The sequence below is a fragment of the Oncorhynchus mykiss genome, chromosome 11, assembly GCF_057628025.1.
Source record: "Oncorhynchus mykiss isolate SJ-2025 chromosome 11, ASM5762802v1, whole genome shotgun sequence".
NCBI lineage: Eukaryota > Metazoa > Chordata > Actinopteri > Salmoniformes > Salmonidae > Oncorhynchus > Oncorhynchus mykiss.
Genome location: NC_143032.1, coordinates 70,538,558 through 70,562,024, shown reverse-complemented (window position 1 = coordinate 70,562,024; position 23,467 = coordinate 70,538,558). Strand labels below are relative to the sequence as shown.

General features: G+C 47.2%; 2 protein-coding genes across 2 annotated transcripts in view; both read right to left on the bottom strand.

The window, feature by feature from the left end:
* The window catches only part of LOC110535101 (protein patched homolog 1), a 150,026-nt gene that overhangs the window by 113,937 nt on the left and 12,622 nt on the right, over positions 1-23,467 (bottom strand). The window lies entirely within an intron of this gene.
* Positions 12,630-15,053, bottom strand: LOC149979676 (uncharacterized). The gene is made up of 4 exons (XM_090189175.1): positions 15,049-15,053; positions 13,429-14,308; positions 12,993-13,095; positions 12,630-12,670 (listed from the first exon to the last, which is right to left on the bottom strand). The coding sequence occupies exons 1-4, from the start codon at positions 15,051-15,053 to the stop codon at positions 12,630-12,632; spliced, it is 1,029 nt and encodes a 342-aa protein (XP_090045301.1).

Genomic DNA, 23,467 nt, shown 5'->3' with positions numbered 1-23,467 from the left:
GGCTTCCACTAGATGTCAACAGTCTTTAGAAATTGCTAGGTGTTTTTTTTTTTTTTATCAAATCAAACTTTATTTGTCACATACACATGGTTAGCAGATGTTAATGTGAGTGTAGCGAAATGCTTGTGCTACTAGTTCCGACAATGCAGTAATAACCAACGAGTAATCTAACCTAACAATTCCACAACTACTACCTTATACACACAAGTGTAAAGGGATAAAGAATATGTACATACCGATATATGAATGAGTGATGGTACAGAACGGCATAGGCAAGATGCAGTAGATGGTATAGAGTACAGTATATACATATGAGAAGAGTAATGTAGGGTATATATAAACATAAAGTGGCATAGTTTAAAGTGGCTAGTGATACATGTATTACATAAAGATGGCAAGATGCAGTAGATGATATAGAGTACAGTATATACATATACATATGAGATGAGTAATGTAGGGTATGCAAACATTATATTAAGTGGCATTGTTTAAAGTGGCTAGTGATACATTTTTACATCAATTCCCATCAATTTCCATTATTAAATGGAGTTGGGTCAGTATGTTGGCAGCAGCCACTCAATGTTAGTGGTGGCTGTTTAACAGTCTGATGGCCTTGAGGCCTTGATGGCCTTGAGATAGAAGCTGTTTTTCAGTCTCTCGGTCCCTGCTTTGATGCACCTGAACTGACCTCGCCTTCTGGATGATAGCGGGGTGAACAGGCAGTGGCTCGGGTGGTTGTTGTCCTTGATGATCATTATGGCCTTCCTGTGACATCGGGTGGTGTAGGTGTCCTGGAGGGCAGGTAGTTTGCCCCTGGTGATGCGTTGTGCAGACCTCACTACCCTATGGAGAGCCTTATGGTTGTGGGCGGAGCAGTTGCCGTACCAGGCGGTGATACAGCCCGACAGAATGCTCTCGATCGTGCATCTGTAGAAGTTTGTGAGTGCTTTTGGTGACAAGCTGAATTTCTTCAGCCTCCTGAGGTTGAAGAGGCGCTGCTGCGCCTTCTTCACAACGCTGTCTGTGTGGGTGGACCAATTCAGTTTGTCTGTGATGTGTACGCCGAGGAACTTAAAACTTACTACCCTCTCCAGTACTGTCCCATCGATGTGGATAGGCGGGTGCTCCCTCTGCTGTTTCCTGAAGTCCTCAATCATGTCCTTTGTTTTGTTGACCTTGAGTCTCAAAGCACTTCATGTTGACGGAAGTGAGAGTTATGGGGTGGTAGTCATTTAGCTCGGTTACCTTAGCTTTCTTGGGAACAGGAACAATGGTGGCCCTCTTGAAGCATGTGGGAACAGCAGACTGGGATAAGGATTCATTTAATATGTCCATAAACACACCAGCCAGCTGGTCTGCGCATGCTCTGAGGACGCGGCTGGGGAGCCTTGCAAGGTTTAACACGTATAAATGTTTTACTCACGTCGGCTGCAGTGAAGGAGAGTCCGCAGGTTTTGGTTGCGGGCCGTGTCAGTTGCACTGTATTGTCCTCAAAGCGGGCAAAAACAAGGCATCCTGGTCCGTGACGGGGCTGGTTTTCTTTTTGTAATCCGTGATTGACTGTAGACCCTGCCACATACCTCTTGTGTCTGAGCCGTTGAATTGTGACTCTACTTTGTCTCTATACTGACGCTTAGCTTGTTTGATTGCAATGCGAAGGGAATAGCTACACTGTTTGTATTCGGTCAAGTTTCCGGTCACCTTGCCCTGGTTAAAAGCAGTGGTTTGCGCTTTCAGTTTCGCGCGAATGCTGCCATCAATCCACGGTTTCTGGTTTGGGAATCTTTTAATTGTTTTAATTGTTTTAATTGTTTTAATTTAATTGTTTTAATTGTTTTAATTGTTTTAATCTTTTAATTGTTGCTGTGGGTATAACATCGTCAATGCACTTGCTCGTTCACCGAGTAAGCGTATTCGTCAATGTTGTTGTATCCCAATCCACGTGATCGAAGCAGTCTTGAAGCGTGGAATCAGATTGGTCGGACCAGCGTTGAACAGACCTGAGCGCGGGAGCTTCTTGTTTTAGTCTCTGTCTGTAGGCTGGAAGCACCAAAATGCAGTCGTGGTCAGCTTTCCCAAAAGGAGGGCAGGGGAGGGCCTTATATGCATTGTGGAAGTTAGAATAACAATGATCCAGGGTTTTACCAGCCCTGGTTGTGCAATCGATATGCTGATAGAATTTAGGGAGTCTTGTTTTCAGATTAGCCTTGTTAAAATCCCCAGCTACAATGAATGCAGCCTCAGGATATGTGGTTTCCAGTTTACATATAGTCAAATAAAGTTCGTTCAGGGCCATCGATGTGTCTGCTTGGGGGGGAATTTATACGGCTGTGATTATAATCGAAGAGAATTCCCTTGGTAGATAATGCGGTCGACATTTGATTAGGAGGAATTCTAAGTCAGGTAAACAGAAGGACTTGAGTTCCTGTATGTTGTTATGATCATACCACCTCTCGTTAATCAAAAGGCATACCCCCCCCGCCCCTCTTCTTACCAGAAAGATGCTTGTTTCTGTCGGTGCGATGAGTGAAGAAACCAGCTGGCTGCACCGACTCCGTTAGCGTCTCTCGAGTGAGCCATGTTTCCGTGAAGCAAAGAACGTTACAGTCTCTGATGTCTCTCTGGAATGCTACCCTTGCTCGGATTTCATCAACCTTGTTGTCAAGAGACTGGACATTGGCGAGTAGTATGCTAGGGAGTGGTGCGCGATGTGCCCGTCTCCGGAGCCTGACCAGAAGACCGCTTCGTTTGCCCCATTTACGGCTTCGTTGTTTAGGGTCGCCGGCTGGGATCCGATCCATTGTCCTGGGTTGAAGGCAAAACACAGGATCCGCTTCGGGAGAGTCATATTCCTGGTCGTAATGATGGTGAGTTGACGTTGCTCCTATATTCAGTAGTTCCTCCCGACTGTATGTAATGAAACCTAAGATTACCTGGGATACCAATGTAAGAAATAACACGTAAAAAAAATAAAAAATACTGCATAGTTTCCTAGGAACGCGAAGCGAGGCGGCCATCTCTGTTGGCGCCGGAAGTCCTTCTGAAGTATTCATATTCTTTCTAAGTGTCACTCAGAAGGACTCTTGTCTTTTGGTGCGCGTGAATGATTGTGCACTTCACGTTGTTTTTCTCCGGGATTGAAAACAGTTTATTCCGTCTTAAATGTTATAGATTATTTACATATTAGGGTACATGAGGTTGGATTAGAAACGTTGTTTGAAATGTTTGGACAAATTTTACAGTTAACTTTTTAGAATCATGTTGGGCGAGTTGGAACAGGTGCATTTCTGAATCAAACGCACCAAATAAACTGACATTTTTGGTATATAAAGGACTTTATCGAACAAAACAACCATTCATTGTGTAACTGGGACCTTTGGGATTGCAAAAAGCAGAATATCTTCAAAGATAAGCAATTTATTTTTTCGCTATTTCTGACTTTCATAATGCATCTGCTTGGTTGGAAAATGTTTTTAATGCTTTTGTATGCGGGGCGCTGTCCTCAGATAATCGCATGGTATGCTTTCGCGGTAAAGCCTTTATGAAATCTGACAAAAATTTAGAAGCTACGCTTTTAAATGACGTAAGACACTTGTATCTTCATGATTGTTTAATATTACAAATTTAGTATTTTTGAATTTCACGCTCTGCAATTTCACCGGATGTTGTCAAATGATCCCCGTAATGGGATTTGGGCAGTAAGGGACCCTAAGAGGTTTTTAAAGGCTTTAACGTAACAAAACATGGAAAAAGTGAAGGGGTCTGAATACTTTCCGAAGGCACTGTAACTCTTCGTGTTGTTGTTTGTTTAGAGTGTTCTCTCTCTCTCCCTCTCTCCCTCCCTCTCTCTCTCCCTCTCTCTCTCTCAATCGTGAAATAAAAAATACAAATGTTCAATAAAGACATTTCAAATGTGCAAATAGAAAACATCCCTCCACACACACACACACATGCGAATTTAAATGTGGGCTCCATTTTCTCTTTTCTGTCTGTTTACCGGTTGACTCCAAACAGGAAGCCGTCAGTAGAATGACATTCCAGCATGTTGTGTTAAACTTTACTAGTTTATGAAATGTGCAGATGAGCTGGAGAAGGACTTGTCTGAGTTAGTGTGCACTGAGGTTTGGCTCTGTTTTTAAAAGTAAATATTTTTAAATAATGTTTATTCCCAATGATTTATATGGTGAAATATAGGTTAAATACTCTTTAAAAGTTACAACTTTAGTGTGTGTGTGTGTGCGTGCGTGTGTGTGTGCACGTGTGTGTGTGTGTGCGTGCGTGTGCGTGTGTGTGTGCGCGCGTGTGTGTGTGCGTGTGTGCCGTAGGAATGGATGCTCTCCCATTCACAAACAACCTCCCGAGATGCCTGCAAGTGCTGTGTTTACATTCTGCATTCTTTTAGACGCTCTTATTCAAAAACCAGAGCCCTGCGAATGGTCAACCACAAGAGACTCCTCCAAAACTCCCCTTCCCTGCCTCTCTCAATTCAATTCAAGGGGCTTTATTGGCATGGGAAACATATGTTAACATTGCCAAAGTAAGTGAAGTAGATAATATACAAAAGTGAAATAAACAATAAAAATGAACAGTAAACATTACACTCACAGAAGTTCTAAAATAATAAAGACATTACAAATGTCATATTATGTATATATGCAGTGTTGTAACGATGTGCAAATGGTTAAAGTACAAAAGGGAAAATAAATAAACATAATTATGGGTTGTATTTACAATGGTGTTTGTTCTTCACTGGTTGCCCTTTTCTTGTGGCAACAAGTCACACATCTTGCTGCTGTGGTGGCACACTGTGGTATTTCACCCAGTAGATATGGAAGTTTATCAAAATTGGGTTTTCCAATTCTTTGTGGATCTGTGTAATCTGGGGGAAATATGTGTCTCTAATACTGTCATACATTTGGCAGGAGGTTAGGAAGTGCAGCTCAGTTTCCACCTCATTTTGTTGGCAGTGTGCACATAGCCTGTCTTCTCTTGAGAGCCAGGTCTGCCTACGACGGCCTTTCTGTCTCTCCTTCCCCGTCCACATGAAAGGTTGACAGGACCCTTTCCACGGTCACTTTATCCCTACCTACATGTACATATTACCTCAATTACCTCAAATTAACTGTACCCCTGAAAATTCCGGGTTCCCGCTGTATATAGCCTTCTTAATTGTTATTTTATTGTATTACTTTTTAAACTTTAGTTTATTTAGTAAATATTATATTTATTTATTTATTTATTTTCTTAAAACTGCATTAATAGTTAAGGGCTTGTAAGTAGGCCTTTCACAGTAATGTCTACTACACCTGTTGTATTCGGTGCATGTGACAAATAAAATGTGATTTTATTTGTGGACGTGTTTAACTATTCTTGTGGGGACTTCTGGTCCCTGGTAAACAAACACAATTTGACCAACTGGGGACATTTTGTTTGTCCCCTCAAGGTCAAATGCTATTTCTAGGGGGTTTAGGGTTAAGGTTAGAATTAGTGTTTGGGTTAGAATTCCGTTAAGGGTTAGGGTTAGGATCTAGGTTTAGTTTTACGGTTAGGAGCTAGGTTTAGGGTTAAGGTTAGGTTTTTGGGTTAAGGTTAGGGTTAGGTTAAGAGTATGGGTTAGAATTAGGTTTAGGGTTTAGGGAAAATAGGATTTGAATGGGACTGAATGGTGTTTCACCACAAGGTTAGCTGTACAAAACTGTGTGTGTGGATTAGCTGGATTACGGCGATCTAAGCCAAGCCCCCCGTAGTGACATGAAAGTCCCTAGAACCAGGTCACCTCACTGCCATCGACCCACCAGCGAGCCTAAGACAGCTGTCTATCTGTTTGTCTGTCCATCCGTCATATTACCTTGCTCATTTTATTTCCATACTGTAAATATCTCACCCTATTTTTGTAACCTCAACCGTAATGTTTGCCCTCGCAACTTCAATTATTCCCTCTCTCACCCTCTTCTTCTCTCTCATCTCCCACATGTTTCTTAACCTGGGGACTCCCACCTGATGCTGCTGTCAATCAACCAGGAAGTCTTTGATACTTACAGGGGTCAGAGGCCAGGGTCCAACTGCACCATCAACATTCCACTCATACCCAGCCTCCCCTCACCTCATACCTAGTCCCACCTACCCTCACTTCCTCTGCCCTCATACCCAGTCCCACCTCCTCAAATACCCAGTTCCACCTCCTCTCACCTCTCCTCCTCTCATACCCAGTCCCACCTTCCCTCCCCTCCTTTCGTACCCAGTCCCACTCACCTCCCCTCCCCTCAAACCTAGTCCCACCTCTCCTCCTCTTATACCCAGTCCCACCTTCCCTCCCCTCCTTTCGTACCCAGTCCCACCTCTCCTCCTCTTATACCCAGTCCCACCTTCCCTCCCCTACTTTTGTAAGCAGTCCCACCTCCCCTCTTTTCGTACCCAGTCCCACCTCCCCGCCTTTTGTACCCAGTCCCACCTCCCCTCCTTGCGTACCCAGTCCCACCTCCCCTCTTTTTGTACCCAGTCCCACCTCCCCTCCCCTCATACCCAGTCCCACCTCCCTTCCCCTCATACCCAGTCCTACCTCCCCTCCTTTTGTACCCAGTCCCACCTCCCCTCCCCTCATACCCAGTCCCACCTCCCTTCCCCTCATACCCAGTCCTACCTCCCCTCCTTTTGTACCCAGTCCCACCTCCCTTCCCCTCATACCCAGTCCTACCTTCCCTCCTTTTGTACCCAGTCCCACCTCCCCTCCTTTTGTACCCAGTCCCACCTCCCCTCCCCTCATACCCAGTCCTACCTTCCCTCCTTTTGTACCCAGTCCCACCTCCCCTCCCCTCATACCCAGTCCCACCTCCCTTCCCCTCATACCCAGTCCTACCTCCCCTCCTTTTGTACCCAGTCCCACCTCCCTTCCCCTCATACCCAGTCCTACCTTCCCTCCTTTTGTACCCAGTCCCACCTCCCCTCCTTTTGTACCCAGTCCCACCTCCCCTCCCCTCATACCCAGTCCTACCTTCCCTCCTTTTGTACCCAGTCCTACCTCCCCTCCTTTTGTACCCAGTCCCACCTCCCTTCCCCTCATACCCAGTCCTACCTTCCCTCCTTTTGTACCCAGTCCCACCTCCCCTCCTTTTGTACCCAGTCCCACCTCCCCTCCTTTTGTACCCAGTCCCACCTCCCCTCCCCTCATACCCAGTCCCAACTCCTCTACCCTCATACCCAGTTCCACCTCCCCTCCCCTCATACCCAGTCCCACCTCCCCTCCCCTCCTTTTGTACCCAGTCCCACCTTCCCTCCCCTCCTTTTGTACCCAGTCCCGACTCCCCTCCTTTTGTACCCAGTCCCACCTCCCCTCCTTTTGTACCCAGTCCCACCTCCCCTCCCCTCATACCCAGTCCCACCTTCCCTCCCCTCATACCCAGTTCCACCTCCCCTCCCCTCATACCCAGTCCCACCTCCCCTCCCCTCCTTTTGTACCCAGTCCCACCTTCCCTCCCCTCCTTTTGTACCCAGTCCCGACTCCCCTCCTTTTGTACCCAGTCCCACCTCCCCTCCTTTTGTACCCAGTCCCACCTCCCCTCCCCTCATACCCAGTCCCACCTCCCCTACCCTCATACCCAGTTCCACCTCCCCTCCCCTCATACCCAGTCCCACCTCCCCTCCCCTCCTTTTTACCCAGTCCCACCTCCCCTACCCTCATACCCAGTTCCACCTCCCCTCCCCTCATACCCAGTCCCACCTCCCCTCCCCTCCTTTTTACCCAGTCCCGACTCCCCTCCTTTTGTACCCAGTCCCACCTCCCCTCCTTTTGTACACAGTCCCACCTCCCCTCCTTTTGTACCCAATCCCACCTCCCCTCCTTTTGTACCCAGTCCCACCTCCCCTCCTTTTGTACCCAGTCCCACCTCCCCTCCCCTCGTACCCAGTCCCACCTCCTATCACCTCTCATCCTCTCATACCCGGTCCCACCTCCCCTTCCCACTTTTCGTACCCAGTCCCAACTCCTATCACCTCTCATCCTCTCATACCCGGTCCCACCTCCCCTTCCCACCTTTCGTACCCAGTCCCACCTCCCCTTCCCACCTTTCGTACCCAGTCCCACCTCCCCTCCTTTTGTACCCAGTCCCACCTCCCCTCCCCTCCTTTTGTACCCAGTCCCACCTCCCCTCCTTTCGTACCCAGTCCCACCTCCCCTCCTTTTGTACCCAGTCCCACCTCCCCTCCTTTCGTACCCAGTCCCACCTCCCCTCCTTTTGTACCCAGTCCCACCTCCCCTCCTTTTGTACCCAGTCCCACCTCCCCTCATTTTGTACCCAGTCCCACCTCCCCTAATTTTGTACCCAGTCCCACCTCCCCTCCTTTTGTACCCAGTCCCACCTCCCCTCCTTTTGTACCCAGTCCCACCTCCCCTCCCCTCATACCCAGTCCCACCTCCCCTCCCCTCATACCCAGTCCCACCTCCCCTCCTTTTGTACCCAGTCCCACCTTCCCTCCTTTTGTACCCAGTCCCACCTCCCCTCCTTTTGTACCCAGTCCCACCTTCCCTCCTCTTATACCCAGTCCCACCTTCCCTCCCCTCCTTTTGTACCCAGTCCCACCTCCCCTCCCCTCATACAAAGTCCCACCTCCCCTCCCCTCATACCCAGTCCCACCTCCCCTCCTTTGTACCCAGTCCCACCTTCCCTCCTCTTATACCCAGTCCCACCTTCCCTCCCCTCCTTTTGTACCCAGTCCCACCTCCCCTCCCCTCATACAAAGTCCCACCTCCCCTCCCCTCATACCCAGTCCCACCTCCCCTCCTTTTGTACCCAGTCCCACCTTCCCTCCTTTTGTACCCAGTCCCACCTCCCCTCCTTTTGTACCCAGTCCCACCTTCCCTCCTCTTATACCCAGTCCCACCTTCCCTCCCCTCCTTTTGTACCCAGTCCCACCTCCTCTCCTTTTGTACCCAGTCCCACCTCCCCTCCTTTTGTACCCAGTCCCACCTCCCCTCCTTTTGTACCCAGTCCCACCTCCCCTCCTTTTGTACCCAGTCCCACCTCCCCTCCCCTCATACCCAGTCCCACCTCCCCTCCCCTCATACCCAGTCCCACCTCCCCTCCACCTCCACTCCCCTCATACCCAGTCCCACCTCCCCTCCCCTCATACCCAGTCCCACCTCCCCTCCCCTCCTTTTGTACCCAGTCCCACCTTCCCTCCCCTCCTTTTATACCCAGTCCCACCTCCCCTCCTTTTGTACCCAGTCCCACCTCCCCTCCTTTTGTACCCAGTCCCACCTTCCCTCCTTTTGTACCCAGTCCCACCTCCCCTCCTTTTGTACCCAGTCCCACCTCCCCTTCCCACCTTTCGTACCCAGTCCCACCTCCCCTCCTTTCGTACCCAGTCCCACCTCCCCTTCCCACCTTTCGTACCCAGTCCCACCTCCCCTCCTTTCATACCCAGTCCCGCCTCCCCTTCCCACCTTTCGTACCCAGTCCCACCTCCCCTCCTTTTGTACCCAGTCCCACCTTCCCTCCCCTCGTACCCAGTCCCACCTTCCCTCCCCTCATACCCAGTCCCACCTTCCCTCCCCTCATACCCAGTCCCACCTCATAGCACGAGAGAAAGACAAAGATCGACAGCGAAGGAGAGGGGTGCTGTAGTACAATAACCCCCCCCCCTCCTTCCAAACTGACACAAATGTGACACCCCAGCTGCCAGTGCCTCCTCCCCCCACCCTACATTACCATATGTATGGCCCCTCTCTCCGAATTATGCTAATCACCTGTCCATCCCTGCAGCCCTCCAATGGGCGTATTTTGCAGTCGGCTAGCTCCCAATGCAGCCTGCCCTGGGTCCAAGGTGTACATTCACACACTCACACAGCCCTCAATGGACAGATTCTTCCACGTTGCTGACTGCATTCAGCTACCTCTCCCCTGAAGAAAACATATTCAAGTCCACTGGATTTGAGTGAGGAACGAAGAAAAAAATTGAAGGAAAGGAGTCAAATCAAAAATCAAATCAAATGTATTTATATAGCCCTTCTTACATCAGCTGATATCTCAAAGTGCTGTACAGAAACCCAGCCTAAAACCCCAAACAGCAAGCAATGCAGGCGTAAAAGCACGGTAGCTAGGAAAAACTCCCTAGAAAGGCCAAAACCTAGGAAGAAACCTAGAGAGGAACCAGGCTATGAGGGGTGGCCAGTCCTCTTCTGGCTGTGCCTGATGGAGATTATAACAGAACATGGCCAAGATGTTCAAATGTTCAGAAATGACCAGCATGGTCAAATAATAATAATCACGGTGGTTGGCGAGGGTGCAACAGGTCAGCACCTCAGGAGTAAATGTCAGTTAGCTTTTCATAGTCGATCATTGAGAGTATCTCTGAGAGTATTTCTCTAAGGAGTGTCTGTGTGTGCGTGCGTGTGTGCGTGTGTGCGTGCGTGTGTGTGTGTGCGTGTGTGTGTGTGTGCATGCATGAAATTTAGGAGCACCAAAATGTTCAAACCAAAATACTAAATATGTCGTTGGAGCAAGGAACAGAAGCATTTCGCTACACCTGCAATAACATCTGCTAAATGTGTGTATGTGACCAATATAATTTGATTTGATTTGAATTGGTTTGAGAAACAAAAAGCGAACTAGAGATAGGATTTTTTTATTCATTGAGATACAGCCTATATTGGGCCTATATGAATTCTAGCTAAAATTGAAGAAAATGTTGTGCCCTAAAAACTAATATGTAGCACTGTAAATACATTTGTTTAAAAACTAAAATGCTAATACCAATACCATTGAATTTCAATGTCATTGAAATTACAAAGTCATTTGTGGAATATTAGGTTCCTATTGAGATGTGTTATGTTGAAAAGTCTCTATAAATTCTCTATAAAAACGTCAAGTTAGTTAACAAGAGATTTGTCATTCATTCATTGCTATGATCATTGATCTCCTGAAGAAGTTATCCCTTTCCTTTCTTTCTGTACCCCTACATGTTTAGATATAAAGTTACCAGGTTGTTAGCTAGCTAACCAATGAGGTAACATGACTGAACAAAGTGTAAACAAATGGTTAAGGACGTCAATGCTCAAATAGTTTTAGAATGGCCCACAACATGGTTTATGAATAAAACATTGTCCCGCCGATCCGCTATAGGAAGATAAGAAATATTGCACCGGTAATAAGGGTCAGGTGTTTTGACCTGGTTGGGCTAGAAGTAAGAAGCATAGACATTAAAAACAGAAGATTGTGATGGAAAACTACCGATGGCGCATGAAGCCGGAAGCGCGCCATATTGCTGAATGGAGCTGAATGGCACCCCAAAAAATGTATATGGATGAAGTGGATATAACTAGCAAAGGATTATGGTCGATGTAGTCATTTTCATCCTGCCTGAGAGACATGTGCAAAGAGCGAGCCTCCTTGTAACCTGCAGGCCCGTGATTGGTCTGTCAGCACGTGGCCCTGTGTGACGACAAATGTAGTAGTCAGAATGGATCACTGTTTAATTAAATATGTCGAGTTGTAGCAAACTGTAAAATAATTCACTGCAATATAGACTCACGACAGGAACCGACTTTCAATGGAGGACTGCCTGCGCTTCAAAATCACACCCATCTCACGCGACATCCACAAGATCGTGTCCGAGGGGAAATGCAACTCTTCCCATTGAGTAAGTCACACTTGCATAACAAGTTAGCTATATTTTCAGCACCAGGTACTGTTCACCTCCTATTGATTGCAGCTTTACATTTCAGAACCACAAAATGGTCCAAGGCCTGCTTTATTAGTTGACTGCCTCCTGCATTCTCTCTCCTCATGAATGAAGATAAAATGTAACTTTTGCATTATTTAGGTATGGTAACTTTATTCTTGGGACATTGCATTTGGGAGTTTTGCATCTCTGGTCCGAGATTTTTTTAAATAATAATAATTATTATTTTTGTTTAGGAAACAAATATTCATAATTAATTTGAGGGGGGGGGGGGGGGAATAATATTTCTGGTGGGCCAGATTTAACCTGCTCTGGGGTACTCGGAAACAACTGTACAGCGTAGCTTTATCATTACAACAATTATTATCTAGAAGAAAAAAAATCATAGACGCACAGTGCTCCCAAAAATGAAACTCCTAGCCCCACAGCTAAATACTTTGTTGCATGTTTAATCAAATTGGTCAAACGTTAGACCTCTGAGTATACATGTACATGACATAGTTGGACATACAAAACATAAACAACAACTGCTCTATCCATGACATAGACTGGGGGGAGTCCACAAGACTGTGCAAAGCTGTCATCAAAGCAAAGGCTGGCTACTTTGAAGAATCTCAAATATACAATTTTTGTTAATTTGTTTAACACTTTTTTGGTTACTACATGATTCCATATGTTATTTCATAGTTTTTCTGTCTTCACTATTATTCTACAATGTAGAAAATAGTAAAAATAAAGAAAAAAACTTGAATGAGTAGGTATGTCTATAACAATGCACGCTGAGAGTCGGGAAGCAAGTTCAGGAAGTGAATACATTTAATAAATGAACAAAACAAGAAACACAAACAGCCACCGACATGTAACAGCAACAAGGACGACTGGGGAAGAAACCAAAGGGAGTGACATATAAAGGGCAGGTAATCAAGGAGGTGATGGAGTCCAGTTGAGTGTCATTATGCGCGTAACGCTGGTGACAGGCGTGCACCCTTGTGACCTAGAGGCGAGAGAGGAAGCACACGTGACAGTGTCCAAACTTTTGACTGGTACTGTATATTTTTTGAAAATCTTCAAATAAATTGTTTCAACGGTATTGACATTATTGAAAAACCATCCTGTGGCATGGACTCTGGCCGCAAAACCTGAACCTATAGGGGAGGGTCTGGGTGGGCATTTCTCCACGGTGGCGGCTCTGGTGCGGGACGTAGACCCCGCTCCACCTCTGGCTTAGCCCACTTAGGTGGCGCCTCTAGAGCGGGGACCCTCGCCGCCAACCCCAGACTGGGGACCCTCGTAGCGGGGCCCGGACTGGAGGGCGCCTCTGGAGGCTCTGGACTGGAGGGTGACTCGGAAGGCTCCGGACTGGAGGGTGACTCGGAAGGCTCTGGACTGGAGGGCGCCACTGGAGGCTCTGGTCTGGACCTATAGGGGAGGGTCTGGGTGGGCATTTCTCCACGGTGGCGGCTCTGGTGCGGGACGTAGACCCCGCTCCACCTCTGGCTTGGCCCACTTAGGTGGCGCCTCTAGAGCGGGGACCCTCAACGCCAACCCCAGACTGGGGACCCTCGTAGCGGGGCCCGGACTGGAGGGCGCCTCTGGAGGCTCTGGACTGGAGGGTGACTCGGAAGGCTCCGGACTGGAGGGTGACTCGGAAGGCTCTGGACTGGAGGGCGCCACTGGAGGCTCTGGTCTGGAGGGCGCCTCTGGAGGCTCTGGACTGGAGGGCGCCTCTGGAGGCTCTGGACTGGAGGGCGCCTCTGGAGGCTCTGGACTGGAGGGTGACTCGGAAGGCTCCGGACTGGAGGGTGACTCGGAAGGCTCTGGACTGGAGGGCGCCACTGGAGGCTCTGGTCTGGAGGGCGCCTCTGGAGGCTCTGGACTGGAGGGTGACTCGGAAGGCTCTGGACTGGAGGGCGCCTCTGGAGGCTCTGGACTGGAGGGCATCGCTGGAGGCTCTGGACTGGAGGGTGACTCGGAAGGCTCTGGACTGGAGGGCGCCTCTGGAGGCTCTGGTCTGGAGGGCGCCTCTGGAGGCTCTGGACTGGAGGGCGCCTCTGGAGGCTCTGGACTGGAGGGCGCCTCTGGAGGCTCTGGACTGGAGGGCGCCTCTGGAGGCTCTGGACTGGAGGGTGACTCTGGAGGCTCTGGACTGGAGGGTGACTCGGAGGGCTCTGGACTGGAGGGCGCCTCTGGAGGCTCTGGACTGGAGGGTGACTCTGGAGGCTCTGGACTGGAGGGTGACTCGGAAGGCTCTGGACTGGAGGGCGCCTCTGGAGGCTCTGGTCTGGAGGGCGCCTCTGGAGGCTCTGGACTGGAGGGCGCCTCTGGAGGCTCTGGACTGGAGGGCGCCTCTGGAGGCTCTGGACTGGAGGGCGCCTCTGGAGGCTCCGGACTGGAGGGCGCCTCTGGAGGCTCTGGACTGGAGGGTGACTCGGAGGGCTCTGGACTGGAGGGTGACTCGGAAGGCTCCGGACTGGAGGGTGACTCGGAGGGCTCCGGACTGGAGGGCGCCTCTGGAGGCTCTGGACTGGAGGGTGACTCGGAAGGCTCTGGACTGGAGGGCGCCTCTGGAGGCTCTGGACTGGAGGGTGACTCGGAAGGCTCCGGACTGGAGGGTGACTCGGAGGGCTCCGGACTGGAGGGCGCCTCTGGAGGCTCTGGACTGGAGGGCATCGCTGGAGGCTCCGGACTGAAGGGCGACTCTGGAGGGAGGAGACGCAGAGACAGCCTGGTGCGTGGGGCTGCCACAGGGCCCACCAGGCTGGGGAGATCTACAGGAGGCCTGGTGTGTAGAGGAGGCACCGGATGAACCGGGCTGTGGGGGAGCACTGGAGCTCTGGTACGCAGCCTTGGCACCACTCCTCCAGGCTGAATGCCCACTTTATCCCGGCCCCTCCAGAGTGCAGGCACAGGTCGAACCGGGCTGTGTGGGAGCACTGGAGATCTGGTGCTTACCATTAGCACCTCTCCACTTGGCTCAGCCCGGCACGGGCAGAGCGCAGGCATAAGACCAACTAAGCAGTCCCAGCGCAACGGAGACACAGTGCGCAGAGCCGGCGCAGGATACAGTGGGCCGAAACGGAGCACCGGAGACCAAGCGCGCTGAGCTGCCACAATCCGCCCTGGCTGGATGCCCACTCTTGCATGGCACTTGCGGGGGGCTGGCATATAGCGCTCCGGGCTATGAGCGTGCACTGGAGACACTGTGCGCTTTACCACATAACACTGTGACTGACCAGTACCACGCTGCCAGTACCAAGCACGGGGAGTTGGCTCAGGTCTATAGCCGGACTCCTCCAATCCACCCGTGTTCCCCCCCAAAAAAAAGTTTGGGGAGCTACCTCTCGTACAACCTCGCCTGCTTCGCTCACTTGCCTCATATCGCCGCCTCTTGGCCTTAGCTGCCTCCAGTTCCTTTTTCGGGTGGTGATATTCCCCAGCCTGTCTCCAGGGTCCCTTTCCGTCCAATATCTTCTCCCATGTCCAGGAGTCCTGAACCCTCTGCTCCTCCATACCACGCTGCTTGGTCCGGTTGTGGTGGGTAGTTCTGTAAGGAGTGTCGTCGTCGGGTGAGGAATAATCGGACCAAAGCGCAGCGTGGTAAGTGTTCATGCTTTTGATTTAAACTGAACACTATAACAAAAATAACAATGAGAATAAACGAAAAATAGAACTGTTTGGAGGAAAAAGGGGGAGGCTTGCAAGCCGAAGAACACCATCTCAACCGTGAAGCATGGGGGTGGCAGCATCATGTTGTGGGGGTGCTTTTCTGCAGGAGGGACTGGTGCACTTCACAAAATAGATGGCATCATGGGATAGATGGCATCATGGGAGAGGAAAACTATGTGGATATATTGAAGCAACATCTCAAGACATCACTCAGGAAATTAAAGCTTGTTCGCAAATGGGTCTTCCAAATGGACAACGACCCCAAGCATACTTCCAAAGTTGTGGCAAAATGGCTTAAGGATAACGAAGTCAAGGTATTGGAGTGACCATCAGACAGCTCTGACCTCAATCCTGTAGAAAATGTGTGGGCAGAACTTAAAAAGCGGGTGTGAGCAAGGAGTCCTACAAACCTGACTCAGTTACACCAGCTCTGTCAGGAGGAATGGGCAAAATTCACCCAACTTATTGTGGGAAGCTTGTGGAAGGCCACACGAAACGTTTGACCCAAGTTAAACAACTTAAAGGCAATGCTACCAAATACTAATTGAGGTTATGAAAACTTCTGACCCACTGGGAATGTGATGAAATAAATGCTGAAATAAATCATTCTCTCTCCTATTATTCTGACCTAAGAATTGTGAAAAACTGAGTTTAAATGTATTTGGCTAAGGTGTATGTAAACTTCCGACTTCAACTGTATATGGCACAGTTGTCCATTTTGGGTCCTTAAATGAAACTGGTATACTTCTTTATTTATCGCAATTTTCTTTAACCAATTTTGGTCTTTAATGCCAACAGACAAGTCCCTTTCTTTTTCCCCGTTCCACTTGCTTCTCCATTTTTGCGGTAATGCTGCAATTAGTTGGTTGTAATTTTGGGAAGAGCAGACATTTCCATATATTTTTGTTAGCTGCATGTATGACATAATACCAGCAATCCTATTTATGATATAATTTACAAAGATTATACTTTTTATTTAATTTATTTTGTAATTATTTTTGAGTTGAACTATAATACTTGTTGTATTATTTGTTCTGTCTTTTCTGGTGGACTAAACTGAAATTGCAATCAACATTCTATGGCTTGTTTTAGAAATAGCGATATTTTGGAGATTATTTCATTTTCAAATAACTGAAAGTGAAAGATTGTAATGTGAATAATGGGAAAAACCACCTGTCACGTTTTCAATGGTAATCCTGTAGTTTTTGCTGGTCCCATTGATTTGCTTATTTTCGAACGCTTCCGCGTTAAAGTATTAGGTTGTCGGAGCCTTTATATTTTCATCCTAGGTAAAATGGCCTGATTCTAGGTATCCCACAATCCCACATTCCAGCGGACACCACAGTACAGTAGTGTGGCCAGGCCAGGGGATGGTTGGGAAGGGTAGGAGAGAGTAGGGCAGCGTTGGGTAGGGAGGGCAAGTTAGGATAGGGTAGGAGATGGGAGGGTAGGGTAGGAGAGGGTAAGGGAGGGTAGGGTAGGGTAGGATAGGGGAGGGTAGAATAGTGTAGGGTAGGAGAAGGGAGAAAAGGGGATAGTAGAGTAGGAGAGGATAGGAGAGGGTAGGGGTGAGAAAGGGTGGGAGAGTGGAGGGCAGAACAGGAGAGAGTAGGAGAGGGTAGGATGGGGTAGGTTAAGAGAGAGTAGGCTAGGGTAGATTAGGAGAGAGTAGGATAGGGTAGGACAGGACAGGGTAGGCTAGGGTAGAATATGAGATGGTAGGAGAGGGTAGGCTAGGGTAGGATAGGAGAGGGTAGTAGAAAAAGTTACAGCAGGTCACTGCCCCACTAGGTCACAGGTGAAATAAACAATATACAATAAAACAAATTAACAGTAAACATTAAACTCACAGAAGTTCCAAAAGAATAAAGACAATGTAAATGTCATATTATGTGCAAATAGTTAACGTACAAAAGGGAAAATATATAAACATTCTTCACTGGTTGCCCTTTGCTTGTGGCAACAGGTCATAAATATTGCTGCTGTGATGGCACACTGGTATTTCACCCAGTAGATATGGGAGTTTATCAAAATTGGGTGCTTTCGAATTCTTTGTGGATCTGTGTAATCTGGGGGAAATATGTGTCTCTAATATGGTCATACATTTGGTAGGAGATTAGGAAGTGCAGCTCACTTTCCACCTAATTTTGTGGGCAGTGTGCACATAGCCTGTCTTCTCTTGAGAGCCAGATCTGCATACGTGGCCTTTCTCAACAGCAAGGCTATATTCACTGAGTCTGTATATAGTCAAAGATTTCCTTAATTTTGGGTCAGTCACAGTGGTCTGGTAGTCTACCTGCCCTGGGGCTCTGTGGGGTCTGTTTGTGTTTGTGAACAGAGCCCCAGCACCAGCTTGCTTAGGGGACTCTTCTCCAGGTTCATCTCTCTGTGGGTGACGGCTTTGTTATGGAAGGTTTGGGAATCGCTTCCTGTTAAGTGGTTGTAGAATTTACGTCTCTTTTCTGGATTTTGATCATTAGCGGATATCGGCCTAATTCTGTTCTGCATGCATTATTTGGTGTTTTACGTTGTACACAGAGGATATTTTCCCAGAAATCTGCATGCAGAGTCTCAATTTGGTGTTTGTCCCATTTTGTGAATTATTGGTTGGTGAGCGGACCCCAGACCTCACAACCATAAAGGGCAATGGGTTCTATAACTGATTCAAGTATTTTTAGTCAGATCCTAATTGGTATGACGAATTTTCGGTTCCTTTTGATGGCATACAAGGCCCTTCTTGCCTTGTTTCTCAGCTCTTTCACAGCTTTGTGGAAGTTACCTGTGGTGCTGATGTTAAGGCCAGGGTATGTATAGTTTTTTGTTTGCTCTAGGGCAGTGGTTTCCAAACTTTTTATAGTCCCGTACCCCTTCAAACATTCAACCTCCAGCTGCGTACACCAGAGTCAGAGCACTCTCAAATTAGTTTTTTTTGCCATTATTGTAAGCCTGCCACACACACACACACACACACACACACACACACTACACAATACATTGATTAAACATAAGAATGAGTGTGAGTTTTTGTCACAACCTGGCTCGTGGGAAGTGACAAAGAGCTCTTATAGGACCATGGCACAAATAATAATAAATAATTTTGATCTTTATTTAGCCATCTTACCTATAAAACTGTATTTGTTCATTGAAAATTGTGAATAACTCACCACAGGTTAATGTGAAGGGTGTGCTTGAAAGGATGCACATAACTCCGCAATGTTGGGTTGGGTTGTATTGGAGAGAGTCTCAGTCTTAAATCATTTTACACACACAGTCTGTGCCTGTGTTTAGTTTTCATGCTAGTGAGGGCCGAGAATCCACTCTCACATAGGTGCAAGGTTGCAAAGGGCATCAGTGTCTTAACAGCGCGATTTGCCAAGTCAGGATACGCTGAGCGCTGCCCAATCCAGAAATCTGGCAGTGGCTTCAATTTTCACAAAACCGCTTGTTGCAATTTCAATGAGGCTCTTTTGTTCAGATATCGGTAAGTGGATTGGGGGCAGGGCATGAAAGGAATGACGAATCCAGTTGTTTGTGTCATCCGTTTTGGGGGGGAAAGTACCTGCGTGATTGCTTCACTATAACACATTTGGCATTGTCCGTAAACTTGAGTTCATTTGCACACAAAAAAAATCATGCAATGATGGAAAGACCTGTGTGTTGTCTTTGTTAATGCAGACAGAGAAGAGCTCCAACTTCTTAATCATAGCCTCAATTTTGTCCCACACATTGAATATAGTTGGGGAAAGTCCCTGTAATCCCAGAATCAGATCATTCAGGCGAGAAAAAACATTACCCAAATGTTTAGCCCCGTTGGAAAATATGTTTGAAAATGTGAAGAAATTATATATTTTTAAAATATGTATTTGTATTTTTAAAATGTGAATCAAATGTTTAATTGGCGTACCCCGACAGCATTGCGCATACCCTAGTTTGGGAATACCTGCTCTAAGGCAACGGTGTCCAGATGGAATTTGTATTTGTCGTCCTGGCTACTGGACCTATTTCGGAACGCCATTATTTTTGTCCTCCTGAGATTGACTGCCAGAGCCCAGGTGTGGCAGAATCTGTGCAGAAGATCTAGGTGCTGATGTAGGCCCTCCTTGATTGGTGGCAGAAGCACCAGACCATCAGCAAACGTTCGACATTTGACTTCAGATTCTAGTAGGGTCAGGCCGGGTGCTGCAGACTGCCCTAGTGCCGTCACCAGTAAGAATTCTGGCTCACGCAGACCTGTTAGTTTTTTTTAAAGAAGCCCTCCTGTTCTCCACTCATTACCTGTATTAACTGCACCTGTTTGAACTCGTTACCTATATGAAAGACACCTGCCCACACACTCAATCAAACAGACTCCAACATCTCCACAATGGCCAAGACCAGAAAGCTGTGTAAGGACATCAGGGATAAAATTGTAGACCTGCACAAGGCTGGGATGGGCTACAGGACAATAGGCAAGCAGCTTGGTGAGAAGGTAACAGCTGTTGGCACAATTATTAGAAAATTGAAGAAGTTCAAGATGACGGTCAATCACCCTCGGTCTGGGGCTCCATCTCATCTCGTGGGGCATCAATGATCATGAGAAAGGTGAGGGATCAGCCCAGAACTACACGGCAGGACCTGGTCAATGACATGACGAGTGCTGGGACCACAGTCTCAAAGAAAAGCATTAGTAACACACTACGCCGCCATGGATTAAAATCCTGCAGTGCACGCAAGGTCCCCCTGCTCAAGCCAGCGCATGTCCAGGCCCGTCTGAAGTTTTCCAATGACCATCTGGATGATCCAGAGGAGGAATGGGAGAAGGTCATGTAGTCTGATGAGACAAAAATAGAGCTTTTTGGTCTAAACTCCACTCGCAGTGTTTGGAGGAAGAAGAAGGATGAGTATAACCCCAAGAACACCATCCCAACCGTGAAGCATGGAGGTGGAAACATCATTTTTTGGGGATGCTTTTCTGCAAAGGGGACAAGACGACTGCACCGTATTGAGGGGAGGAAGGATGGGGCCATGTATCGAGAGATCTTGGCCAACAAACTCCTTCCCTCAGTAAGAGCATTGAAGATGGGTCGTGGTTGGGTCTTCCAGCATGACAACGACCCGAAACGCACAGCCAGGGCAACTAAGGAGTGGCTCCGTAAGAAGCATTTCAAGGTCGTGGAGTGGCCTAGCAAGTCTCCAGACCTGAACCCAATAGAAAATCTTTGGAGGGAGCTGAACGTCCGTATTGCCCAGCGACAGCCCCGAAACCTGAAGGATCTGGAGATGGTCTGTATGGGGGAGTGGGCCAAAATCCCTGCTGCAGTGTGTGCAAACCTGGTCAAGAACTACAGGAAACATATGATCTCTGTAATTGCAAACAAAGGTTTCTGTACCAAATATTAAGTTCTGCTTTTCTGATGTATCAAATACTTATGTTATGCAATCAAATGGAAATGAATTACTTAAAAATCATACAATGTAATTTTCTGGATTTTTGTTTTAGATTCCGTGTCTCAGAGTTGAAGTGTACCTATGATAAAAAATTACAGACCTCTACATGATTTGTAAGTAGGAAAACCTGCAAAATCGGCAGTGTATCAAATACTTGTTCTCCCTACTGTATGTTGAAGAGATTGGGGCTTAAGCTGCATCCCTGTCTCACCCCACGGTCCTGTGGAAGGAATGTGTGTGTGTTTTGGCAATTTTAACCACACACTTGTTCTTTGTGTACATGGATTTTATAACCTTGTTTGTTTTTCCCCTCAACACCCCTTTCCATCCATTTGTATAGCAGACACTCATGCCAAATTGAGTAAAAGGCTTTTTTTAAATCAACAAAGCATGAGAGGACTTTGCATTTGTTTTGGTTTGTTTGTCAATTAGGGTGTTCAGGGTGAATACGTGGTCTGTTGTACGGTAATATGGTAAAAAGCCCATTTGACATTTGCTCAGTACATTGTTTTTACTGAGGAAGTGTACGAGTCTGCTGTTAATGATAATGCAGAGGATTTTCCCAAGGTTGCTGTTGAAGCATATCCAACGGTAGTTATTGGGGTCAAATTTGTCTCCACTTTGTGGATTGAAGTGATCAGGCCTTGGTTCCAAATATTGGAGAAGATGCCAGAGCTAAGGATGACGTTAAAGAGTTTAAGGATAGCCAATTGGAATGTGTTGCCTGTATAATTTATCATTTCATTGAGGATACCATCAACACCACAGGCCTTTTTGGGTTGGAGGGTTTGTATTTTGTCCTGTAGTTCATTCAATGTAATTGGAGAACACAGTGGGTTCTGGTATTCTTTAATAGTCTCTCTCCGCTGTTCCTCGCACTCCCAGCCCCTCTGTCCGCCAGCACTGGGAAGGAGGGGAAAGAGAGGAAAGAGGAGGAGGAGGAGGGAGGGTGGACCACCCTGACTGTCATGGCAGGGCTGTGTGTTTACATTGCTGTGCCTCACTGTGCAATACATCTGGCATTCTGGGGAAGGGGGGGAGAGGGGGAGGGGTTAGAGTAAAGAGGCCTTTTCAGCAGAGAGGAAAAGAGGTGGAGCTAAAAGAGAGAGAGAGAGAGAGAGAGAGAGAGAGAGAGAGAGAGAGACAGCAACACAATTAGAACCAACCAAATCATGAGAAAACAAAAAGATAACTTGACGCAATAGAAATAAAAATAAAAAAAACAGAGCAAACTAGAATGCTATTTGGCCCTAAACAGAGAGTACACAGTGGCAGAATATCCGACCACTGTGACTGACCCAAACTTAAGGTTAGCTTCTGACTATATACAGACTCAATGAGCATAGCCTTGCATTTGAGAAATGCCGCCGTAAGAAGACCTGGCTCTCAAGAGAACATTTCCCACAAAATTAGGTGGAAACTGAGTTGCACCTCCTCACCTCCTGCCAAATGTATGACCATATTAGAGACACATATTTCCCTCAGATTACATAGAACAAACCCGATTCTGATAAACTTCCATATCTACTGGGTGAAATACCACAGTGTGCCCTCACAGCATCAAGATTTGTGACCTGTTGCCACAAGCAAAGGGTAACCAGTGAAGAACAAACACCATTATAAATACAACCCATATTTATGTTTATTTATTTTCCCTTTTGTACTTTAACCATTTGCACATCGTTACAACACTGCATATATACATAATATGACATTTGTAATGTCTTTATTATTTTGGAACTTCTGTGGGTGTAATGTTTACTGTTCATTTTTATTGTTTATTTCACTTTTGTATATTATCTACTTCACTTACTTTGGCAATGTTAACATATGTTTCCCATGCCAATAAAGCCCCTTGAATTGAATTGAATTGAGAGAGGCAGGGAAGGGGAGTTTTGGAGGAGTCTCTTGTGGTTGACCATTCGCAGGGCTCTGGTTTTTGAATAAGTGCGTCTAAAAGAATGCAGAATGTAAACACAGCACTTGCAGGCATCTCGGAAGGTTGTTTGTGAACGGGAGAGCATCCATTCCTACGGCACACACACACACACACACACACGCACACACACACACACACTAAAGTTGTAACTTTTAAAGTGTATTTAACCTTTATTTCACCATATAAATCATTGGGAATAAACATTATTTTAAAATATTTACTTTTAAAAACAGAGCCAAACCTCAGTGCACACTAACTCAGACAAGTCCTTCTCCAGCTCATCTGCACATTTCATAAACTAGTAAAGTTTAACACAACATGCTGGAATGTCATTCTACTGACGGCTTAATCCTGTTTGGAGTCAACCGGTAAACAGAAAGAAAAGAGAAAATGGAGCCCACATTTAAATTTGCATGTGTGTGTGTGTGGGGGGGGGGGGGGGGGGTTGTTTTTTCTATCCCTGTGGGGACTTTAAATCCCCAAAAGTCCCCATAAGGACAGTAAAACAAGGAGAATTGTCAACGTCATGGTGCGAGGGTAAAAAACTTCAAGGTGCGAGGGTAAAAAACTTCAAGGTGCGAGGGTAAAAAACGTCAAGGTGCGAGGGTAAAAAACTTCAAGGTGCGAGGGTAAAAAACGTCAAGGTGCGAGGGTAAAAAACTTCAAGGTGCGAGGGTAAAAAACTTCAAGGAGCGAGGGTAAAAAACTTCAAGGTGCGAGGGTAAAAAACTTCAAGGAGCGAGGGTAAAAAACTTCAAG

Bases quoted from the DNA above. Each gene is read 5' to 3' on its own strand.
- LOC149979676 (XM_090189175.1), bottom strand. The intron at 13,096-13,428 runs GCGCCCTCCAGT...CCTCCCCTATAG, and splicing joins CCAGTCCAGAGCCTCCAGAG to GTCCAGACCAGAGCCTCCAG. The intron at 12,671-12,992 runs GCGCCCTCCAGT...TCTCGCCTCTAG, and splicing joins CCAGTCCAGAGCCTCCAGAG to GTCACAAGGGTGCACGCCTG.